Source organism: Pisolithus orientalis, assembly GCF_024613125.1.
Source record: "Pisolithus orientalis strain OTSU chromosome Unknown F5J12scaffold_28, whole genome shotgun sequence".
Lineage (NCBI taxonomy): Eukaryota > Fungi > Basidiomycota > Agaricomycetes > Boletales > Pisolithaceae > Pisolithus > Pisolithus orientalis.
The window spans coordinates 245,883-262,211 of NW_026260809.1; the positions used below are offsets into that span (position 1 = coordinate 245,883).

Consider the following 16,329-nt stretch of genomic DNA (forward strand, 5'->3'; position numbering starts at 1 on the left):
GCGATCACACGCACAGAGGTAGTACTAAATCGACTCTACGGCAAAAACTGGCCCGCGCACTGCTGCGGTGACAACGACGTCCACAGTGACAACGACAGTGACAAGCAGCACCTCGAAACTAATAGACTCCTTGCAACGGCGACGCCCCCACGTCGCAACGCCACTGCTAATGCTCCCATCCTCCGTCTCCAATGGCCCACCATGTCAGCATTCCCACGCTCCGGGTTCCTTGTCCCTTGCCAACTCAGTCAAAAAGCCCCTATTCAGGCTGAACAGAGCGGCTACTGGCTACGTAGTTTCTGAAGTCATAGTAACACTGTCCGCAGCAGGATCAGAAGCATTTCTATGATTTGTTGGTGTGGAAACACTGCAAGTAAAATTAATAACCACGGATGATATCGTTGACTGCACATATGAAACCTGATTCCGTCAAGCCAATAGTCTCGCAGGCACGCTATCGCGTACCTTATCCCCCGCTACTACGTAGCATAATATTAGCACCCCTGTTGTCCCAGGATGCGAAGACTGCCAGCACCACGGATGTGAAACTACGACGGACTCGCGCTACGGAGCAGCGACGGCAAGGCACGCCAAGTAAAATAGACAAACGACGACAGAGAGATAGGAGTTTCATTGAAGTTGCCAGCAGTCGCGCATCGGCTCGCGCGAAACAGCGAATCACTGAAGGCTGGTAACCAGCATCGGAGAGGCCTCAGACATCGACTACCAAAGGCGTGCAATCAACATGAGCTGTCCGAGATATTTTAGAGATAAGTCTTCTGGTCTGGTGCGACGGTTAAGCGGATGGCAGTGCGCAAAGCCCGAGAATTGCTACGGTAACATTTAATAGCCAATTCATGATCTCGAAGCTGCTAAATGAGGTATACTCGTTGGATATGTCCGCTCTCCTTTCCATCCTTCCGAGTCAACCATCGACACGTCGACGTGAGTATTAGCCTGCGAACATCCCAGTCTGTGTTCAACTTTTTACTGATCAATTGATTTACACTGCTTTAAAAAAAGTTGCATAGTAGATTTATCGTAAAAATAATGTCTGGCTCCGAGAGCGCACACCGCCATATTTCGCTCTCGCCGCCTCCTGCGAAACGGTCCCCACCGGAAACCTCTGTAGACGTCCCTTTAAAGAGAGTGAAATCAACTCATGACGCCACCGCCGCCGATGACGACGGAAATATTGCAGGACAAACCGATACACCGAGTCTTTCCTTCGATCAGAAAGTAGCGGAGGATGGAAACGCGGAACCTCGTAGAGGAAAACGCGACGCAGCAGGGTATCCCAAATCGCGAAAGGGAAAGTCGAAGGACAAGCGGAATGTCGGTCCTCGTCGACGGGGCACGCGCAGTGAAAGAACTCAGCAACAAGCAGACGATGATAATAATGATGATGCAGCATCACCACAAGCAGTTGAACAGGAAGGACAAAAAATAAAACCACTAAGGCTGCCGAAACGCCAGACAGCCCTGCTACTCGGCTTTTGCGGGACTGGATGCAGCGGGATGCAAATGTACGCGTGTTTTTGCTACTGGCTTTCCATCCGCTGAATGTCTATTCCATATACCCATCAGCCAACCGAACCTACGCACTATCGAAGGCGTATTGTTCGATGCGCTAGTCCGCGCTGGCGCCGTGTCTCAAGATAATGCAGATGACCCCGTCAAGGTACACACTCGACCATGCCTGCCATCATGTCCCCGATCTGAGTTGTGTTTTTGGTGAATAGGTGGGCCTTGGGCGCGCAGCAAGAACAGATGCAGGCGTGCATGCAGCAGGCAATCTGGTCTCCATGAAACTGATCACGACGATTCCTGGAATAAAGGACTGGATCGGACACGTCAATTCCTTCCTCCCACCAGAGATTCGCGTCTGGGGAAAGGTCTGTGATCTTTTTCGTCTTATACATACCTGTGGGCTGAAATTCTAACCTGCAAGGTTCGCGTGCAAAATTCCTTCAACGCACGAACGTAGGTGTGGATCGTCTCATTGCTAGCGGCCACTTGAGTGCCTGATTCGATGGAAAATAGTTCCTGTGACAGCCGGAAATACACCTATTTCTTCCCTACATACCTCTTAATCCCACCGAAACCCAATACCGCTCTCGCTCGTACCCTGCAGTCCAGCGGCCCCTTGTCGACTGCACAAGACGCGTCCACCGAGCCATCACCATCCAATAGACCCCACGTGTTCTGGGACATTCCCAACGCCGAGTCGACGACACCCGAAGAAGACCTTGTGCGGAAACGAACATGGAGGGATAAGCATGGACATGGTCGAAACTCTGAAAGCGGCGGCAAAGAAATTTGAGGGGACACATAACTTCCACAATCTTACCGTCGGCCGAGAATACGGTGATCGCAGTAATCAGCGGCATATGATTAGGATAGAGGTGAACGACCTTCTGTTGGCCTCCCCGTCACGCATGGGCGCACTAATTCGGTTCCTGCAGGTATCAGATCCAGCAGTTTATGGTGACACGGAATGGATTAGCGTTTTGTTCCATGGCCAAAGCTTCATGCTTCACCAGGTACGTCATTCGACGAAAGCAAATGTTATTCAGTGTTCATGCTTTTTCTTGGAAAGATCGTAAGTTTGTGGCACAACAAGCCAGGACAGAGAAGCTCACCATCAGTGGAATAGCGTAAAATGATGTCCGCTCTCGTCCTCTCATGTCGTACCGGAACACCCAGTCGAATCATTGATGAGGTACGTGTCGCGCGGACATCACTCAGCTCACACCTTTTTGAAAAGAGTCTTTTCAAAAGCTATACGGTCCTCGTATGGTCATGGTCCCTAAGATGCCTGCACTTGGTTTGCTCCTTGAGTATCCCATTTTCGAAACATACAACAAGCGCATATCCGCCAACAACGAGAAACTCGACGACCCTTCGGATGCGGACTATCGACCCGAAATCGATTTTGAGGTACACAGGAAGGAAATAGACGATTTCAAACAAAAGTATATCTACGACAACATGCGGAATACGGAGGACCAGTGTGGAATGTAAGTAGTCAATTTCACTCACTCCCTTGGCCCGCATGTTTTATATGAAATGAGGCCCTAACGCCATTATCCCCCCGGAAAGATTCGACGCCTGGATCCGATACGTGGACAGTTACGAAGGTAACGATTTGACGTATCTGAACCAGAGAGGCATCATCCCCTCCACCGCCGTCATCAAGAAGGGTATCAAGAGACCGAGGCCTTTCAAGGAGAAGAAGCGGTTCGACATCACCAGTTTGGCGGATATCAAGCAAGAAGGTGCCTTAATAATTGGGGACGAAGCAGCCGACGAAGAGAATGAGGAAGAGGGGCTTAGTAAGGGCAAGCTGGACGAGATGGAGGGATGAAAGTTACGGATAGGATTAATGAAACAGCTACATTTATACATCATATGATTTTTGTGAAAACAAGATAGGGAATAAAGAGAGAAAGAGATGACCGAGTCAAGTCTGGAACTTGCGAAGCGTTTGGATTTCATCCAAGAGCGTCTGTAATCGGTCGTCGTCGATTTTGACGAGACTGGAAAAGCAAAAGAAAAAAACGCATATAAGCATATGAATGGTTGGTTGTTTGAAGGGGCTGGGGAAATTGACAATATCATATATCATAAGAACAAAACCCACACACCTCGGTACAATACTCTTAGCTTCTTCTGCCGTAGCAGGACATAGGTTTGCAATTTGAGCAGTTTCGAACTGTGTGAGCGCCGGTTCCCTACGGAGAGTCCTAGCAAAAAAAGACAAAATACAGCCCCTCCATGAACTTCGTTGTGGGCACCACCACTCACTCTCGGACAGCACTGGCAGAATCCGTCGTGTTGAACTTGGCAAAGGTCTTCACATATTCCAGCGTCTTGTTGTACACTCTAAGTAAGAGAGAGATCGATGTCAATTTCCATTGCGCATACGCGAACAAGAGGGAGAGGGAGAAACGGAGTAGAAGTGGTGAGAGCAGGAACGGAAAGCCCTCCGAGTCGCAGTGCAGGATAGGACAGGACAGGACATACGCGGTATCAGGTGCATCCTTGTCCCTGTTCTCCAGGAGGTACTTCACCTCCGAAATCAAGAGACAACCCGCATTATTGAATTCTGTATTCCAGAGACACCGAGTCCAATCCCTCCGTCACATATTATCTCGTAGAACGCGATGTTGTTCAACTCACCAGGCCCGAGTTTTAGCGCTGAAGCGTCCTCGTCTTCAACGTGCCCCCTGAGTCGTAGCCGTGTGGACATGATCAGAGACAAGAGACAAAAGGGGTTTTCGGGATGATGCAAGAAGTTTATTACATGTTTACAAACATCTCTAAGTTAATATGTCTAGCCCGTATAGGATGACAAGTCAACTCCCTGCGATACAAGATAAAAGGGTCACCCATCAGCAGCACCCGACTACACACGGGACACCACGATGAGAAGGCAGTACGAAAGACAGCAGCAATTAAAACAGTGACTTCTCCTACGATGAGTATGCTGCAATATACACTCTACCCCGCTCACACCGCCAACGTCACAGGTGTTAAGGGCTTGGCGCCATCCTTGTCATCGATGGATAGCACCATCACCCTTTCCGCTAGAGTCGCACTAGATACTGCATCTCCCCTCATTCGCTCCTTGTCCTGCTGTGGTACAGGACTCTTGCTACTTGTGATTCCAGGTTTCCAGTTACCTGGAAGAAATACGTTATCCTCGAAATACCATCAGAAACAGTCACTAATCGGGCTTACCATCATAGTCTTCCAGTCTGCAGGCTGGTGTATTGCCGGTGGCCACACGTCCATTGGCAGAATGATTCACAAGAGCACTGCCCTGCAAGCCATTATTACCGGGCATTAAGATGGATCGCGTGGAAGATGAGTTATTCCACACTCCTGCCACAGGAGGCATGCGTTTCTCAGTTTGTGACACCGGGTTAAGAGGTGGGAAATCAGTCGCTTGAAGGACAGGCGGTGCTGGTGGGCCGCGTTGCCCGTTGTTACGTACTGGAGACGTACGTGCGTTCACTGTGTGGTCGTGATGGCGGTTGTGCGTCGGGTGAAGGGTAGGCTGTGCTTTCAAACCTACGGCCCAGTCGGGCCGAGCTGGAAGAGGGTGTTGAGACGAAGTAGATGTGTTAAACGTCCGCCGTGATGACGACGACGTAGACGATGACTGCAAAAATCCGAAGGATTAAGCAGTTCAACAATTGGAATAGAAACAACTTACAGCCGTCGACGCTGCCTCGTCGCCTGCTGGCGTCCCGTTGAAACCACTGGAGCGCCCATTTCCGGGTCTTCTGGTTGACGTATTTAAACGTGGACCAACCGCATCTTTGCCGCTGCTGCTGACGGATCGACCGTTAACGTTGTTGACTCCGAAACCGCCCATCCCGACTCCAGGACCGTAACTCCAAGCACTCCGGGCAGGAGGAGCGCCTCTAGCTTTGTTGCTCATCGTCGGGGACTGTTGACCAGGAACACCGGGATAGGGTCGACCAGGTGAGAACGTATCGTGGGCACCATTATATTCTGGAGGACCAAGGGGAAGGTTTTGAGGTACCGGTGAGGAGGAAAAGTGAGGCAGGGGAGGTGGCGGTGTATAGTATACAGGCATTGAGTATGAGGCATAAGCAGGAACAGGAGGATAAGGAGGATACTGGGTAGCGGGCGGAGCTATAGGAGTTCCTGGAGCTTGGTGAGGCTGTTGTTGGGCAGGCGGATGTGGGAGAGGATGCGGCTGTTGAGGGTAATTCCAACCGCAGGGGATAAAAACATTGTTATGCTGCTGGATGCCAAAGGCATCAGCCTGGGTAGAAGGTAGAGCAGGATCGCCAGTAGGTATGGGCGCCTGAGGAGGTGGGTACGAACAAGGTGCGTAGTATGGAAGGCAACCCTGTGGAGGAGCTGGCTGTGGGTATGCGTACATGTATGAATTATTGTATGCGGAGGGATGCATCGGATGATGCGATTGATCGTAAGGAGCGGTGGCCAGAGAGGGCCCATATAAACTAGGGTATCTGAAAGATGGGGGTGAAGGTGGTCTTGATTCGCGGGAGCTGTTGGAGCCGTATGTGGGAGCGCTAGAGCGCATACTCCTGGAAGATGAACCGTTGGAGCGACGGCCGTCCTTTCTATCACGTACCGCGGGTCCGGACCACTCGCTTTCTGTAGCAGGTGAGCTGATCGAATCCTCCAGGTCACCTGTGCTACTAGTTTCGCCCACGCTACTGGTCACGGAGCCCGAGGTCAGACTAGCGCTCGAAGAGCTCGCGCTCAGGTCTTTCTCTTTGACTTTCTCCTTCTCCTGAAAGTCCATGAAAATCCTTGAGCGAGCTTCGTTGTAGGCCGCCTCACGTTCGGCAATCGTCATGTGTTTCTTGCCGCTTCCAGTGGTATTACTTCGTCCACCGACGCTGCCGGCCTCAGATGGTTCCACGTCTGACGATTCTGCTTCTTCCCCAATGACTGATCCAGCATGCGATTGGGGCTTGGAGCGTGGACGGTCGGTAGCGGCTCGCTGCATGATTTTAAAGGCGGGTTGAGCATGGGATGGAGGGGCAGGGACAAGATCGGCGATGCGACGTGTAGGACTGAGAGAATAGGGATGAGTCCTCTGTTTCATTCTAATCGAGTGGGCGTACAACAAGAGAGACCTACATTCTACTCTCGATGGTGAGAGCGACGCTGATCGTCTTGTTGATGGGATCGGTTTCTGGTGCCAGCTTATAGTAGGCTGAGCAGCGGTGCACCAGAAGTCTCTGATAAGAAGTTGTCGGCGTCAAATCGAGACGAGTTCTGCATAGCGTATGCACGATCATATCATGGTCAGTACACCGATCATTCCCCAAATGGTATTTTGGCCAAGGAAAAGGATGTAAAAGACAGGACGGTCAGTCGTACGACGAAGATAGCACGACAGATAGTCTACGAAGTGGTCTGGAGAGGGAAAAGATACTTACCTGTGATCGTTGATAAAACATTCCATCTGCTCTCCGAGCTTGAGGACGTATAATCTATCTTTACTTTTGAGGGCCTCAATAATTTGAGGGTCGACATCCAAAAGGGAGGGACCGTTGGCTGCATCCGACTCCGATGGTTCAGAGCCCGGACGAGAGGGCAATAGGATAGAAGAAGAGGAGGGCTCGAGGACCGAAAATGCATTTGGGGTTGGAGCTGCGGGAGTCATTGGATTGGCGTCAGACCTGAGAGCGTCTATGGAGGCGGTTGGGTCTCTGGCAGGGGGTGGCAGGGACGGGTTCATGACAAATGGCGGTGGAAGCGTGTCTGGGCAGACTGTAAAAAGCATGAGACAGTCGAAACAGAAACAACACAAGGTTGGGTTCGCCTGCGAGAGAGTCTGCTCACCGTCAAACGACATGGGTGGGTGCTGCGGCAGATGAGATGGAGGCTTACAGAGGACAGCGGGGAGGACGATGTGGACAGCAAGCACGGCGACGACGACCGACTAACAGTTGGGTGGTACGAGATAGACAGCCATCCGCTGGTCTAGGGGGAAAGTACTGTGAACTCAAGACCCAGAAGCAAGTCTCCCAAAGATACAAGCACAAGGCCCCTTGCGTGAGAAACCCCACCGGCACACTCAATTGGCGCTCGTCTATCAAAAACCTTGCAATTATAGTCCTACACACTCCGTGTACGCTACCCAAAATACAAGGCCCTTATCACACTCCAGTGCCATCCCTCGATGGGTGCATCACATGGTATATGTTGAATCCCAGGCTGCGCGTCATGTCAGAACATTTTACCCGGTACGACATCCAGCTTCCACTCACCAAAACACGACCACAAAACATCCGTAAGCGACGAGGGCTATCGCACCCCTGTTCAGCACGCGGCTTACTGTCGGATCGTCCTTGGTAAGCTACACGCGACAACATCAAGTCAACGACACGTCCACCCGCTATTATAGTCTTTCCGTTCTCACCTTCCAGAACAAGAGCCCAGGAAGGATAAACGAGATGGTCGTAGACCCAGTCGAGCCCACAAACGAGAGCACTGCACACACGACCCACCTTCTCAGCACCAATACCAAGCCAGGTCATCGACAGGTGTCACTCACCCATTTGCAAGTTATCCACATAATACGCGATGGCAAACCCACATGCGACAATGGCAGCAGTAAGCACCGCATGTTTCACGGCCGACATGTCACCCCCGACTTCGTCATCCTCTACTGCTTCGTTCTCCCCTACTGGCTTGTATACCTGCTGGCTATGGAAAATCTTATCCAAGCAGGTCCGGCACGGTTGCACTTGCAGTGGATACGAGAAAAGTATCAGCACGACGATAGCTAACTGTCCGACAGCGATAAAAACTGAGGTGGACGGGTACATCGCTATGATGTTGGCCCCAACATTGGAACCAAATGTCAAGTAACCAAAGACGGCAATGACCTCATATATCAGGACGGCACCACCAATGGATGACCCTACAACGATATTCAACCGTCGGTCCGAGTTTGTCTTTAACTCGTTGAATATCGGGAACATCTATTTGGTGGGCTCGTCAAAATGGCCCGGTACTTGCTAAAAATCTTACATTCTGTCCACATGTGAATGCAAACACCTGTACGGGCCACGTTGTTATGAAGCTGGACGTAAAGTGAACGAGGTGAACGTCGCCACGTGGGACTGTGCCTTCTAATGGCTTGAAGTAACACCTTATCACGATAACAACAAGGTATGCTGTCCAAAACACATGTTCAGCGCCATCTGCAAAGCAACCCATAATTTATAACCAAGGCCCTCACCGGCAGAGAACAAAGCAATATAGCTTGTATGCCTAAGACTGTCTAGTCGCCGAAGAGAAGCAAGTGGAGCAAGCACAATCATAAAAAGAAAGAGCCAGGTTGATCCGGACAGCGCCCATTCGGGGGGATTGGTACTGGGAGATGTCAAATCATGGTATAAGGAAGCGACAACGTTGGGCATCAACGACTTGATAATGATCAGATAACTGTATAATAAAGATGTGAGAGGGAATCATCATAACAGGCAACATCGCATGCTGAAGTAGACGGCACGTACCCGATGGAAACACCAAAGCACTTGATGGCAATGGCAGCATCGAAAAAGACAGCCGCTTGGGGGAATGTCAATTGAGCCACCGCAAAAAAAGAGCTTCGACGGTGGGGAGTGCGTCGTGCGCATTGCGTGAGGAGATAGAGACCGAAGCCTCCCACAGTACCAGAAAAGACACAGGTGATTATCCCGGGTATGACCCCGGCGGAAGCCATGGCCTTCAGTTATATTGTGTATGTTGAGAAGCGGACAGAAACCTAAGCGCGAATTGAGAGACGTACCAGTGGAAATGTGAGCATGCCTGGAATGACATGTCGGTCGATTAGTGCCACTGCTCAACTCTCATGAAAGGCGCACGCACCGCTGCCGAGGATAGTATTGGCCAGGTTGCACACACTACTGAATATGGTCGCATGACCATCCTTAAGCACTGTAGCATTTCCGCTCCCAAGGAGGGCACTGTCCTCAGTCGAACAAACCTCTCTGTCGCCAGCGAAGTCGTGTTCAGTGGCCACGAGCTTTACTGCGCCATATTCGTGCACCATTTCGTTGGGGGGTGGTCCCGGATCTAATTTCTGCGCAATTTACGCAGAATGAGTGTACACCTCTGAAATATCGGCAACTGCAGCAGCGATGGACGGACCCTCAGCGCGTAGCAATACTACTCGGCAGTGATTGTGAATGGTCAAGTGGCCGGTGGAAAGATATGGTCCGCTGCTGTGGTCCCACGATCCGCTACTTCGGTCTGGTAAACCTATAACCGCCAATTGCTGTAATGCAGCTGGTCTGGGACCGAGGCTGGCAAGACCCGAACTTTGTCGCTGAGCCACTTCAGTACATGTTTGAACCTAGTACTAATAACTGGCATAAATTCCAGCGCGCAGTCGAATATAACACAGTTCGCATTTTTCACACAACGGATACGAGCTATCTCGATAGAATAGTACTCTTTTTTTTTTACCAGGGACCAGCTCGTAGCACGAGTATCAGTGACAGGAAATCCTATGAAAGCTCATCCACGACAACCTCCATCTCGTTCACGTTTCCATTGGTCGATGTGGATGAGAACACGTCGGCCCCAGCCGCAAGAGACTCGATCAAAAGGGCCAGGCGTGACTGACCAAGATTGGGTTCCTGACCGAACGGTGAGGGTTAAGCATCTCTCTTCTCGTTCAATGGGTCGAGAGTTCACGTCCACGTGCCTTGCGTATTACTTCCAGATCGTCCTTGAACCCTTCTGCCAAAGATGCCATCCAGAACTTACGGAACTTTTCCTTGAGAGCTAGCTCGTCTTCGGGGGGCGAATCAGGGTTAATGAAGGGTGGGATGGTGATGGTAGATGGGGGAGGTGGAGAAGGAGAGTTTCGTGTCGGTGACGCGGACTTTTCAGTTGATGGCCCCGTAACACCAGGTTGGGGTGAGGCTGGCTTTCCAGGTATCTCATTATCCGCTTCTGAGTCGTCATCTGATGATGACAATGACGATGATGAAGGGTCGTCTTCCCCACTAGGAACGCTTGGTTCTGGGTTCTTCTGTGCACATGCCTTGGTCTGCAGAATGGACGTCACCGAGTCATCAGAGGAAGAATCGTCCGACGAGGACGACTCAGATGAGGAAGACGCAATGCGCCGTTTCCGTTTCCTGTTTCTTTTCCTCGTAATAGGCCGTGCTCCTGCACCTGCTGCACGCGGGGCCATCGTCGAGCGAGGATGGACAAAGGTGCTGATTAGTCAGCGAACGTATAGATCGTACACATCCGAGATTGATCCGAGAACACACTTTCGTCGGTCTATGTATTAGGCTCTCCTTGCTTCAACGACTTCTGAGTGGATACTATGAGCAAGAAGGTGGTCGGAGTGCTCGGTATGTGCGAGATTTCCTACCATCCCACCGCATTGTAGAACAACATGCTCATTGAAATTTCCACCCACTTCCCCACAACAGGAGGTGGCCAGCTTGGCCGTATGCTAGCTGCATCAGCATCGCTTCTCAATGTAGACGTCATCATTCTCGATTCCGGTGAATCTGCACCTGCGAAGCAGATCCTCTCCCCACGAAATCCGTCACTGGCACATATCGATGGGTCGTTTTCAGATCCCGCTAAAATCAGAGAACTGGCACGGAGAGCTGACGTCCTTACGGTGGAAATCGAACACGTGGATGTACGTGTATTGGAGGAGATCGAGTCGGAACAAGGGATTGCTATTCACCCTAGTCCGTCTACCATCAAGGTCATCCAAGACAAATTCGTGCAAAAGTCTCACTTGCGCGATCAGGGGTGCCCAGTCTCGGAATTCATTCCTGTCGACTCGACTGTAGAGTCGATACAACAATGTGCTCGTACCCTTGGTCTCCCGTTCATGCTCAAGAGCCGGACGTTGGCGTATGATGGTCGAGGGAATTACGTTGTTCGGGAGGTAGGCGACGCCGTCGAGGCACTCAAAGCCCTTGGAAACCGACCACTTTATGCGGAAAAATGGGTCCCATTCACAAGGGAAATCGCAATCATGGTTGTGCGCACTACGCAAGGCGAAGTGCTCTCATACCCTGTTGTAGAAACCGTCCACAAGAACAACATATGTCACCTCGTTTTTGCGCCGTTACGCAGTTCCGACCCGAGCGTGGCCGAAAACAGTCAGCGAATAGCAGAATCTGCTGTCAAAACCTTCCAAGGTGCAGGTATCTTTGGGGTTGAAATGTTTCTGATGGAAGACGGTATTTAAACTCATTGCATGAACTAAGGTACCACGTCTGACATGATATCGACTCACAGGTTCGATCTACATCAACGAAATTGCTCCTCGACCACACAACTCAGGTCATTACGCTATCGAAGCTTGCGAGACGTCGCAGTTTGAGAATCACCTTCGTGCCGTGCTCTCGCTACCTTTAGGCTCCACAGCGCTCAAAGTGCCTTCTGCCGCTATGCTCAACATCATCGGCACGTCCTCGTCCATGGATGAAATTCGCACGTTCGCTTCTACTGCACTTACTGTACCAGGCTGTACGGTCCATCTGTATGGAAAATCCGACTGCCGCAAGGGTCGTAAGATGGGTCATGTTACGGTCGTTGGCGACTCTGACGCTACAGTACGTGCGCGTTTACGGCCACTTCTGTCTGCCCTCCCGGGAGGAGGCAACCACACAGAAGAAGTCGAACGCTACGCCCCCCTATCACAGGAGCCAGGGAGTGGGCATTCAAGCAAACACCCTCTCGTCGGCATTATTATGGGCTCGGACTCTGACCTCCCAGTAATGCTCCCAGCTGCGCGCACCCTGGACAAGTTTTCTATTCCGTACGAACTCACGATTGTCTCTGCTCACCGGACACCAGACCGCCTTGTCAAGTACGCGCGTTCCGCCAGCGCTCGCGGCCTGCGTGTCATCGTTGCGGGAGCCGGTGGAGCAGCACACCTTCCGGGGATGGTCGCGGCCATGACGCCATTGCCTGTTATCGGTGTCCCGGTCAAGGGAAGTTCCCTCGATGGCGTTGACTCACTGCACAGTATCGTGCAAATGCCGGTATGTCTGTTCTCCCAAGGCGTGATATACGGCTGACACGGTGTGTGTTCTCGGCAGCGTGGCATCCCTGTCGCGACTGTCGCCATTAATGGCGGGATGAACGCAGGATTGTTGGCAGTGCGTATCTTGGGCACTGGCATTCCGCATCTCTTCACTGCTATGGATACATACCTAAAGACACTTGAGATGGAGGTGATGGAGAAGGTGGACAAGTTAGAGAAGGTTGGATGGGAAAAGTACGAAGTTAAACGGTAAAGCAGACGCTTTACCATCCGCTCACAAAGACCACCTTGTACTAGGATAGAGTATGGAGACGCTACATAGAGAGGTACTTGCAGTTGGCTACCCTCATACTCTTGGTCGGTCACAACGTCACCGAAGGTAATCAGGCACATAAACTGACTTCGGAAAATCTGTTGTAGATGTTCTCACTCGAAACCAGGCTTCTCGAACAGAATTTCAGTCTTTTGGTATAGCACGCATCAGTAATACACATCCTGCTCTCCTCTCTGTCGGTGCTTTCCTGCTCTGAAACAGGTCCTAATACATGTTCCTGGAGTGCTAAAAATCCAGACTGCTGTTGAAGATTGATTCTTGAGGACTTACATACTCAGCAAGCAACTCGCGCGCGCAACTAAGTGACTCAAGTGCACAAGGATACATACACGAGACAGCTGTACAACGAGGGCAATGATAGTGAATGTACATGCCGAGGACTTGCAAAGCAAGAGGGAAAAAAAGGAAGAGAGTAAGGACAGAAATAGAGGGAGAATGGACGCTAGGCTCCGGAGTCACAAGCCAACTTCGAAACAGAACGGAACCAGTCCGCAAACTAAAAGTATAACGATGCCATCCAAGCGAGAAAGAGGTGAACGATAATCGCCAACGTTCATCAATAGCGAATCCTGCTGTGACTACTTCCAAGCCTTCCAGCCTGACGATCTTTCTGACGCGCCTGCATCCGCTTCTGACGCAGGTTCTCCATCATCTGTTTAGCTACAGGTGAGAGTTCGGATGAAGACGCAGGAGAAGGGGGTTCAACGAGGTACGGTGGACGAAATCCGAATGGCCTAACAGGCGTCACAGGCTGCGGAAGGCGAGACAGCCCGTTTTCTTTATCGCTACCTGGGGTACCGGTGGCAGCAGATTGACCCATAGTAGCTTTCGCGGCAAATTGAACTGGCTCGGAGACGGTCTTGTAAGAGGGGTCAGGAACGACCTTTGTTGCCGCAGTCTCCTTTGACTCAACAGATCCTACGGTTGAGCCTGAGCTTGTACGCAGCTTTGGTATATGCGACTTGGCTGCAGGGGTGCATGCGGGGCTTGGGTACATTGCACTAATGTTGGACTTCTCGCCAAGGGCCGCTCGAGTGCCTGTGTGCTCATCATTGGCGCTGGTTCCTACTTGCACCCCATCTGTCCCAGGTGTCCCTGTACCGGCCACCCCATTGACCGACCGGGGAGGTAACTTGGAAGGTGTCCGTGGTCCGCGCGGACCACGTGTACTTCGACCAGTGGAATGCGTAGCTATGCGTGGCGGAGGCTTGGTGGTTTCATGTGCATCATCGCGGAGTTGAGAGGCAACCGCTATTGACAAGGAATGATTCGTTTTAATTGGACTAGAAATGGTAGAGGAGCGGCGGTGGGCAGGTGGGGAAATTGACCGAGGTATACGAGTACTATTGTAACGAGGCATGCGGGTATGGTGGGTATCCAGTTGTGGGGATTCAGGAGAAACATTAGGTGTCGCTTTGATTTGAGGGAGCCGCGGAAGTGGAGGCAGTTCCAGTGCCTTCTTCCTCTCGGTAAGGAAACTAAAGATTTCGGAAGCTTTCTGTGGTGTCATAGTATGATCGGGAACTTGTTCATGAGTTTGTTCCATTGAGATGCTAATCTCGACCTCTAGAGAAGAGAAGGTACGGTGGTAAGTGGCCGAGTCGCACCCTGTGGAAATAGCAATACTGTGATCGGTTTGAGCTAAGTGAGCGTCCGTAAAACGAGTGTCTGCAGGCGTCGCGGGGCCAGAGGAGGGTGCGGAAGAATCCCCGTCAGTTTCCCTAACAAGTAATCCATTGTGAGACGGGTCCGCAACTGATGGGAGTATTAAACTGACCCAAGGAACTTGTCTGCCCAAGAAATGTCACCATCAGTGTTACTGTCTCTGAGTTCTGGTGATGAAGGGTGACCAAGTAACTGCCGTAACGTTGAGCCTGTCCGGCGTCTCTGCACGCGGCCTTCCATGAGTGAAGAAGGCGTCGTGTTCGAGAAAATACCCGAATCAAGACATCCCTTATCGTCGTAGTGGTTGAGCAAACTCGCGACGGATGGGTCTTGACGCAACGTCAGAAGACGGTTATGGTCTCGCGGAGTAATGGGCACGCTCTTCGCGCGGCGGCGAGCGGAATCTGTGAGTGATCGTTTTGGAGTAACAATCTTGTCCATCGGCGGGTAGGCGTTCGGAAATTCAGTGCGACTGTGGACAACCTTGCCATGCACTGTCACTGAGTAAGTGCTGCGCTGCGAAACAGTGGAGACAGTTGCACTCGAGACTGCAAGAGGCGGGACAACAGTGTTTATGGGATGGGCTGTGGGTGGGTCAGTTTGGCCTGGATGTCAAGTTTGAGGATACCCACGTAGAGGTGGTAGGGGAAGCAAAATCCACCTCAGATTCCGCAGCGATCCGGGCAGAAGATGACCGCAACAGACGGCTGACGGCGGCCTCTGCCTCATCTTCTTGCGACACGGAAAGATTCTTCTGGATTGGAGATGGGACGGGCGGCTGAGTAACAGCTTTTGCGGCAGACCGCCTTTTGGACTTTTTGCTGCCAATAGAGAAGAACTTTTTGAAGATGCCCATAGCGTAGTGTGTCGTTACAATTTCGTGAACCTGAAGATGGCGGCCTTTGCTGCTCTCTCAGGAGAGTTCGTGAGAAGTACACTGGAAGCAGAAGTTGGAATGGCTGGACAGGAAAGTTGAAACATCAACTACGACCAAATACTCACAAACAACGCGTCGATGGCACGTGAGTTGAGTTTTTTTTTTTTTTTTCCAAGGAACGACATTTAGGAAAAGATCAAAGTTCCGGCGATATTTGCCTATCGCAATGCCTCAGTATGCGGAAATCGCTGGGAGTACAGTGCGCGACTTTTGCATGTTGGAACGCAATTACTTGTCCTACTTCAAGCTAGTCTTGTTGTTACTGCTGCTTTTGTGTTCCTCGCTGCTGGGTACTCGCTTACCTGCGCCATCAGAGTCAGATGGAGGCCATGCCTCGATGGGTGGAGTGAGGCTGCCTATAGCGATCCTGCTGTACATCGCAGCCTTACTCACCGTAGCCGCAGCGGTGTGGGAGTATCATACCGGTGTGAAGTGTTTGCTCAAGGTTCGGGCTTTCTTAGCGGGAACCAGGTGGGTTGTCGTATTCATCACTCGATGGTATCGTGGGGCTGATTCTTAACAAATCTTCGATCAGGATACATTTATCCCTTATGTCAGTGGTTTCCGTCATTGCGGCAACAACTTGCATCGTGTATCTTGCAAGCGAGAACCGATAAGGCCGTGCGAAATCGTCCCACACCTTCCGATTCATCTAGTAGTGCAAGGCGCCCCGAGGACTATCAGGATCAACTATCTTACCACATGTTGTACTGTATGGATCACATTTCGTTGCCTAGTCATGCATTATCGAGCATATTAGGCCAGCTACTCTCATAAATAGCTCAGGTCAATACTTAAGTTACCACAGACTATTACTACCCAACACCTAACAGA

The 16,329-nt window shown here is 51.2% G+C and overlaps 8 protein-coding genes across 8 annotated transcripts; 3 read left to right on the forward strand and 5 right to left on the reverse strand.

Annotated features, from left to right (window-relative positions):
• Positions 1-537: 537 nt before the first annotated feature.
• On the forward strand, positions 538-3,746 carry F5J12DRAFT_847843 (pseudouridine synthase). Its single transcript, XM_051746403.1, has 12 exons — positions 538-783; positions 856-945; positions 1,024-1,526; positions 1,588-1,681; positions 1,743-1,895; positions 1,952-1,983; positions 2,044-2,251; positions 2,316-2,405; positions 2,466-2,543; positions 2,657-2,722; positions 2,782-3,020; positions 3,103-3,746. Exons 2-12 carry the CDS (start codon positions 877-879, stop codon positions 3,365-3,367), a joined length of 1,797 nt encoding a protein of 598 aa, XP_051597544.1. The 5' UTR covers positions 538-783; positions 856-876; the 3' UTR covers positions 3,368-3,746.
• F5J12DRAFT_276115 (HRDC-like protein) lies at positions 3,212-4,297 on the reverse strand. Its single transcript, XM_051738705.1, has 5 exons — positions 4,183-4,297; positions 4,027-4,108; positions 3,808-3,885; positions 3,648-3,746; positions 3,212-3,539 (listed from the first exon to the last, which is right to left on the reverse strand). Exons 1-5 carry the CDS (start codon positions 4,250-4,252, stop codon positions 3,464-3,466), a joined length of 405 nt encoding a protein of 134 aa, XP_051597545.1. The 5' UTR covers positions 4,253-4,297; the 3' UTR covers positions 3,212-3,463.
• On the reverse strand, positions 4,282-7,567 carry F5J12DRAFT_847847 (uncharacterized protein). Its single transcript, XM_051746404.1, has 6 exons — positions 7,408-7,567; positions 6,954-7,287; positions 6,652-6,789; positions 5,222-6,584; positions 4,744-5,167; positions 4,282-4,685 (listed from the first exon to the last, which is right to left on the reverse strand). Exons 2-6 carry the CDS (start codon positions 7,253-7,255, stop codon positions 4,513-4,515), a joined length of 2,400 nt encoding a protein of 799 aa, XP_051597546.1. The 5' UTR covers positions 7,256-7,287; positions 7,408-7,567; the 3' UTR covers positions 4,282-4,512.
• Positions 7,568-7,603: 36 nt separating this feature from the next.
• F5J12DRAFT_847855 (vacuolar amino acid transporter 5) lies at positions 7,604-9,784 on the reverse strand. Its single transcript, XM_051746405.1, has 9 exons — positions 9,397-9,784; positions 9,317-9,336; positions 9,042-9,253; positions 8,765-8,970; positions 8,554-8,699; positions 8,075-8,504; positions 7,940-8,010; positions 7,788-7,876; positions 7,604-7,734 (listed from the first exon to the last, which is right to left on the reverse strand). The coding sequence occupies exons 1-9, from the start codon at positions 9,578-9,580 to the stop codon at positions 7,677-7,679; spliced, it is 1,416 nt and encodes a 471-aa protein (XP_051597547.1). The 5' UTR covers positions 9,581-9,784; the 3' UTR covers positions 7,604-7,676.
• Positions 9,785-9,843: 59 nt separating this feature from the next.
• On the reverse strand, positions 9,844-10,817 carry F5J12DRAFT_847862 (uncharacterized protein). The gene is made up of 2 exons (XM_051746406.1): positions 10,238-10,817; positions 9,844-10,169 (listed from the first exon to the last, which is right to left on the reverse strand). The coding sequence occupies exons 1-2, from the start codon at positions 10,730-10,732 to the stop codon at positions 10,038-10,040; spliced, it is 627 nt and encodes a 208-aa protein (XP_051597548.1). The 5' UTR covers positions 10,733-10,817; the 3' UTR covers positions 9,844-10,037.
• Positions 10,818-13,095, forward strand: F5J12DRAFT_847863 (Phosphoribosylaminoimidazole carboxylase). The gene is made up of 4 exons (XM_051746407.1): positions 10,818-10,898; positions 10,980-11,750; positions 11,809-12,557; positions 12,615-13,095. The coding sequence occupies exons 1-4, from the start codon at positions 10,871-10,873 to the stop codon at positions 12,810-12,812; spliced, it is 1,746 nt and encodes a 581-aa protein (XP_051597549.1). The 5' UTR covers positions 10,818-10,870; the 3' UTR covers positions 12,813-13,095.
• A 71-nt stretch (positions 13,096-13,166) lies between these two features.
• Positions 13,167-15,492, reverse strand: F5J12DRAFT_847865 (uncharacterized protein). Its single transcript, XM_051746408.1, has 3 exons — positions 15,191-15,492; positions 14,671-15,099; positions 13,167-14,614 (listed from the first exon to the last, which is right to left on the reverse strand). The coding sequence occupies exons 1-3, from the start codon at positions 15,412-15,414 to the stop codon at positions 13,450-13,452; spliced, it is 1,818 nt and encodes a 605-aa protein (XP_051597550.1). The 5' UTR covers positions 15,415-15,492; the 3' UTR covers positions 13,167-13,449.
• Positions 15,493-15,560: 68 nt separating this feature from the next.
• F5J12DRAFT_276479 (uncharacterized protein) lies at positions 15,561-16,292 on the forward strand. The gene is made up of 2 exons (XM_051738707.1): positions 15,561-15,966; positions 16,031-16,292. Exons 1-2 carry the CDS (start codon positions 15,662-15,664, stop codon positions 16,110-16,112), a joined length of 387 nt encoding a protein of 128 aa, XP_051597551.1. The 5' UTR covers positions 15,561-15,661; the 3' UTR covers positions 16,113-16,292.
• The last annotated feature ends 37 nt before the right edge of the window (positions 16,293-16,329 follow it).

Excerpts from the sequence above, each read along its gene's own strand:
- F5J12DRAFT_847843 (XM_051746403.1), top strand. The coding sequence starts at position 877 with ATGAGGTATACTCGTTGGATATGTCCGCTCTCCTTTCCATCCTTCCGA. Across the intron at positions 1,984-2,043 it reads AATTCCTTCAACGCACGAAC|TTCCTGTGACAGCCGGAAAT; the intron begins GTAGGTGTGGAT and ends GATGGAAAATAG. Across the intron at positions 3,021-3,102 it reads ACGGAGGACCAGTGTGGAAT|ATTCGACGCCTGGATCCGAT; the intron begins GTAAGTAGTCAA and ends CCCCCCGGAAAG.
- F5J12DRAFT_276115 (XM_051738705.1), bottom strand. The coding sequence starts at position 4,252 with ATGTCCACACGGCTACGACTCAGGGGGCACGTTGAAGACGAGGACGCT. Across the intron at positions 3,886-4,026 it reads AAGGATGCACCTGATACCGC|AGTGTACAACAAGACGCTGG; the intron begins GTATGTCCTGTC and ends TCTCTTACTTAG. Across the intron at positions 3,540-3,647 it reads GCTAAGAGTATTGTACCGAG|TCTCGTCAAAATCGACGACG; the intron begins GTGTGTGGGTTT and ends TTGCTTTTCCAG.
- F5J12DRAFT_847847 (XM_051746404.1), bottom strand. The coding sequence starts at position 7,255 with ATGAACCCGTCCCTGCCACCCCCTGCCAGAGACCCAACCGCCTCCATA. Across the intron at positions 6,585-6,651 it reads CTCACCATCGAGAGTAGAAT|TCCTACACGTCGCATCGCCG; the intron begins GTAGGTCTCTCT and ends CTATTCTCTCAG. Across the intron at positions 4,686-4,743 it reads CAGACTGGAAGACTATGATG|GTAACTGGAAACCTGGAATC; the intron begins GTAAGCCCGATT and ends TATTTCTTCCAG.
- F5J12DRAFT_847855 (XM_051746405.1), bottom strand. The coding sequence starts at position 9,580 with ATGGTGCACGAATATGGCGCAGTAAAGCTCGTGGCCACTGAACACGAC. Across the intron at positions 8,505-8,553 it reads CATTCACATGTGGACAGAAT|ATGTTCCCGATATTCAACGA; the intron begins GTAAGATTTTTA and ends CCCACCAAATAG. Across the intron at positions 7,877-7,939 it reads CTGGGCTCTTGTTCTGGAAG|CTTACCAAGGACGATCCGAC; the intron begins GTGAGAACGGAA and ends TGTCGCGTGTAG.
- F5J12DRAFT_847862 (XM_051746406.1), bottom strand. The coding sequence starts at position 10,732 with ATGGCCCCGCGTGCAGCAGGTGCAGGAGCACGGCCTATTACGAGGAAA. Across the intron at positions 10,170-10,237 it reads ATCTGGAAGTAATACGCAAG|GAACCCAATCTTGGTCAGTC; the intron begins GCACGTGGACGT and ends CCGTTCGGTCAG.
- F5J12DRAFT_847863 (XM_051746407.1), top strand. The coding sequence starts at position 10,871 with ATGAGCAAGAAGGTGGTCGGAGTGCTCG. Across the intron at positions 10,899-10,979 it reads GAAGGTGGTCGGAGTGCTCG|GAGGTGGCCAGCTTGGCCGT; the intron begins GTATGTGCGAGA and ends TCCCCACAACAG. Across the intron at positions 11,751-11,808 it reads AATGTTTCTGATGGAAGACG|GTTCGATCTACATCAACGAA; the intron begins GTATTTAAACTC and ends ATCGACTCACAG.
- F5J12DRAFT_847865 (XM_051746408.1), bottom strand. The coding sequence starts at position 15,414 with ATGGGCATCTTCAAAAAGTTCTTCTCTATTGGCAGCAAAAAGTCCAAA. Across the intron at positions 15,100-15,190 it reads GCTTCCCCTACCACCTCTAC|TGCAACTGTCTCCACTGTTT; the intron begins GTGGGTATCCTC and ends TGCAGTCTCGAG. Across the intron at positions 14,615-14,670 it reads TGGGCAGACAAGTTCCTTGG|GGAAACTGACGGGGATTCTT; the intron begins GTCAGTTTAATA and ends ATTACTTGTTAG.
- F5J12DRAFT_276479 (XM_051738707.1), top strand. The coding sequence starts at position 15,662 with ATGCCTCAGTATGCGGAAATCGCTGGGAGTACAGTGCGCGACTTTTGC. Across the intron at positions 15,967-16,030 it reads GCTTTCTTAGCGGGAACCAG|GATACATTTATCCCTTATGT; the intron begins GTGGGTTGTCGT and ends ATCTTCGATCAG.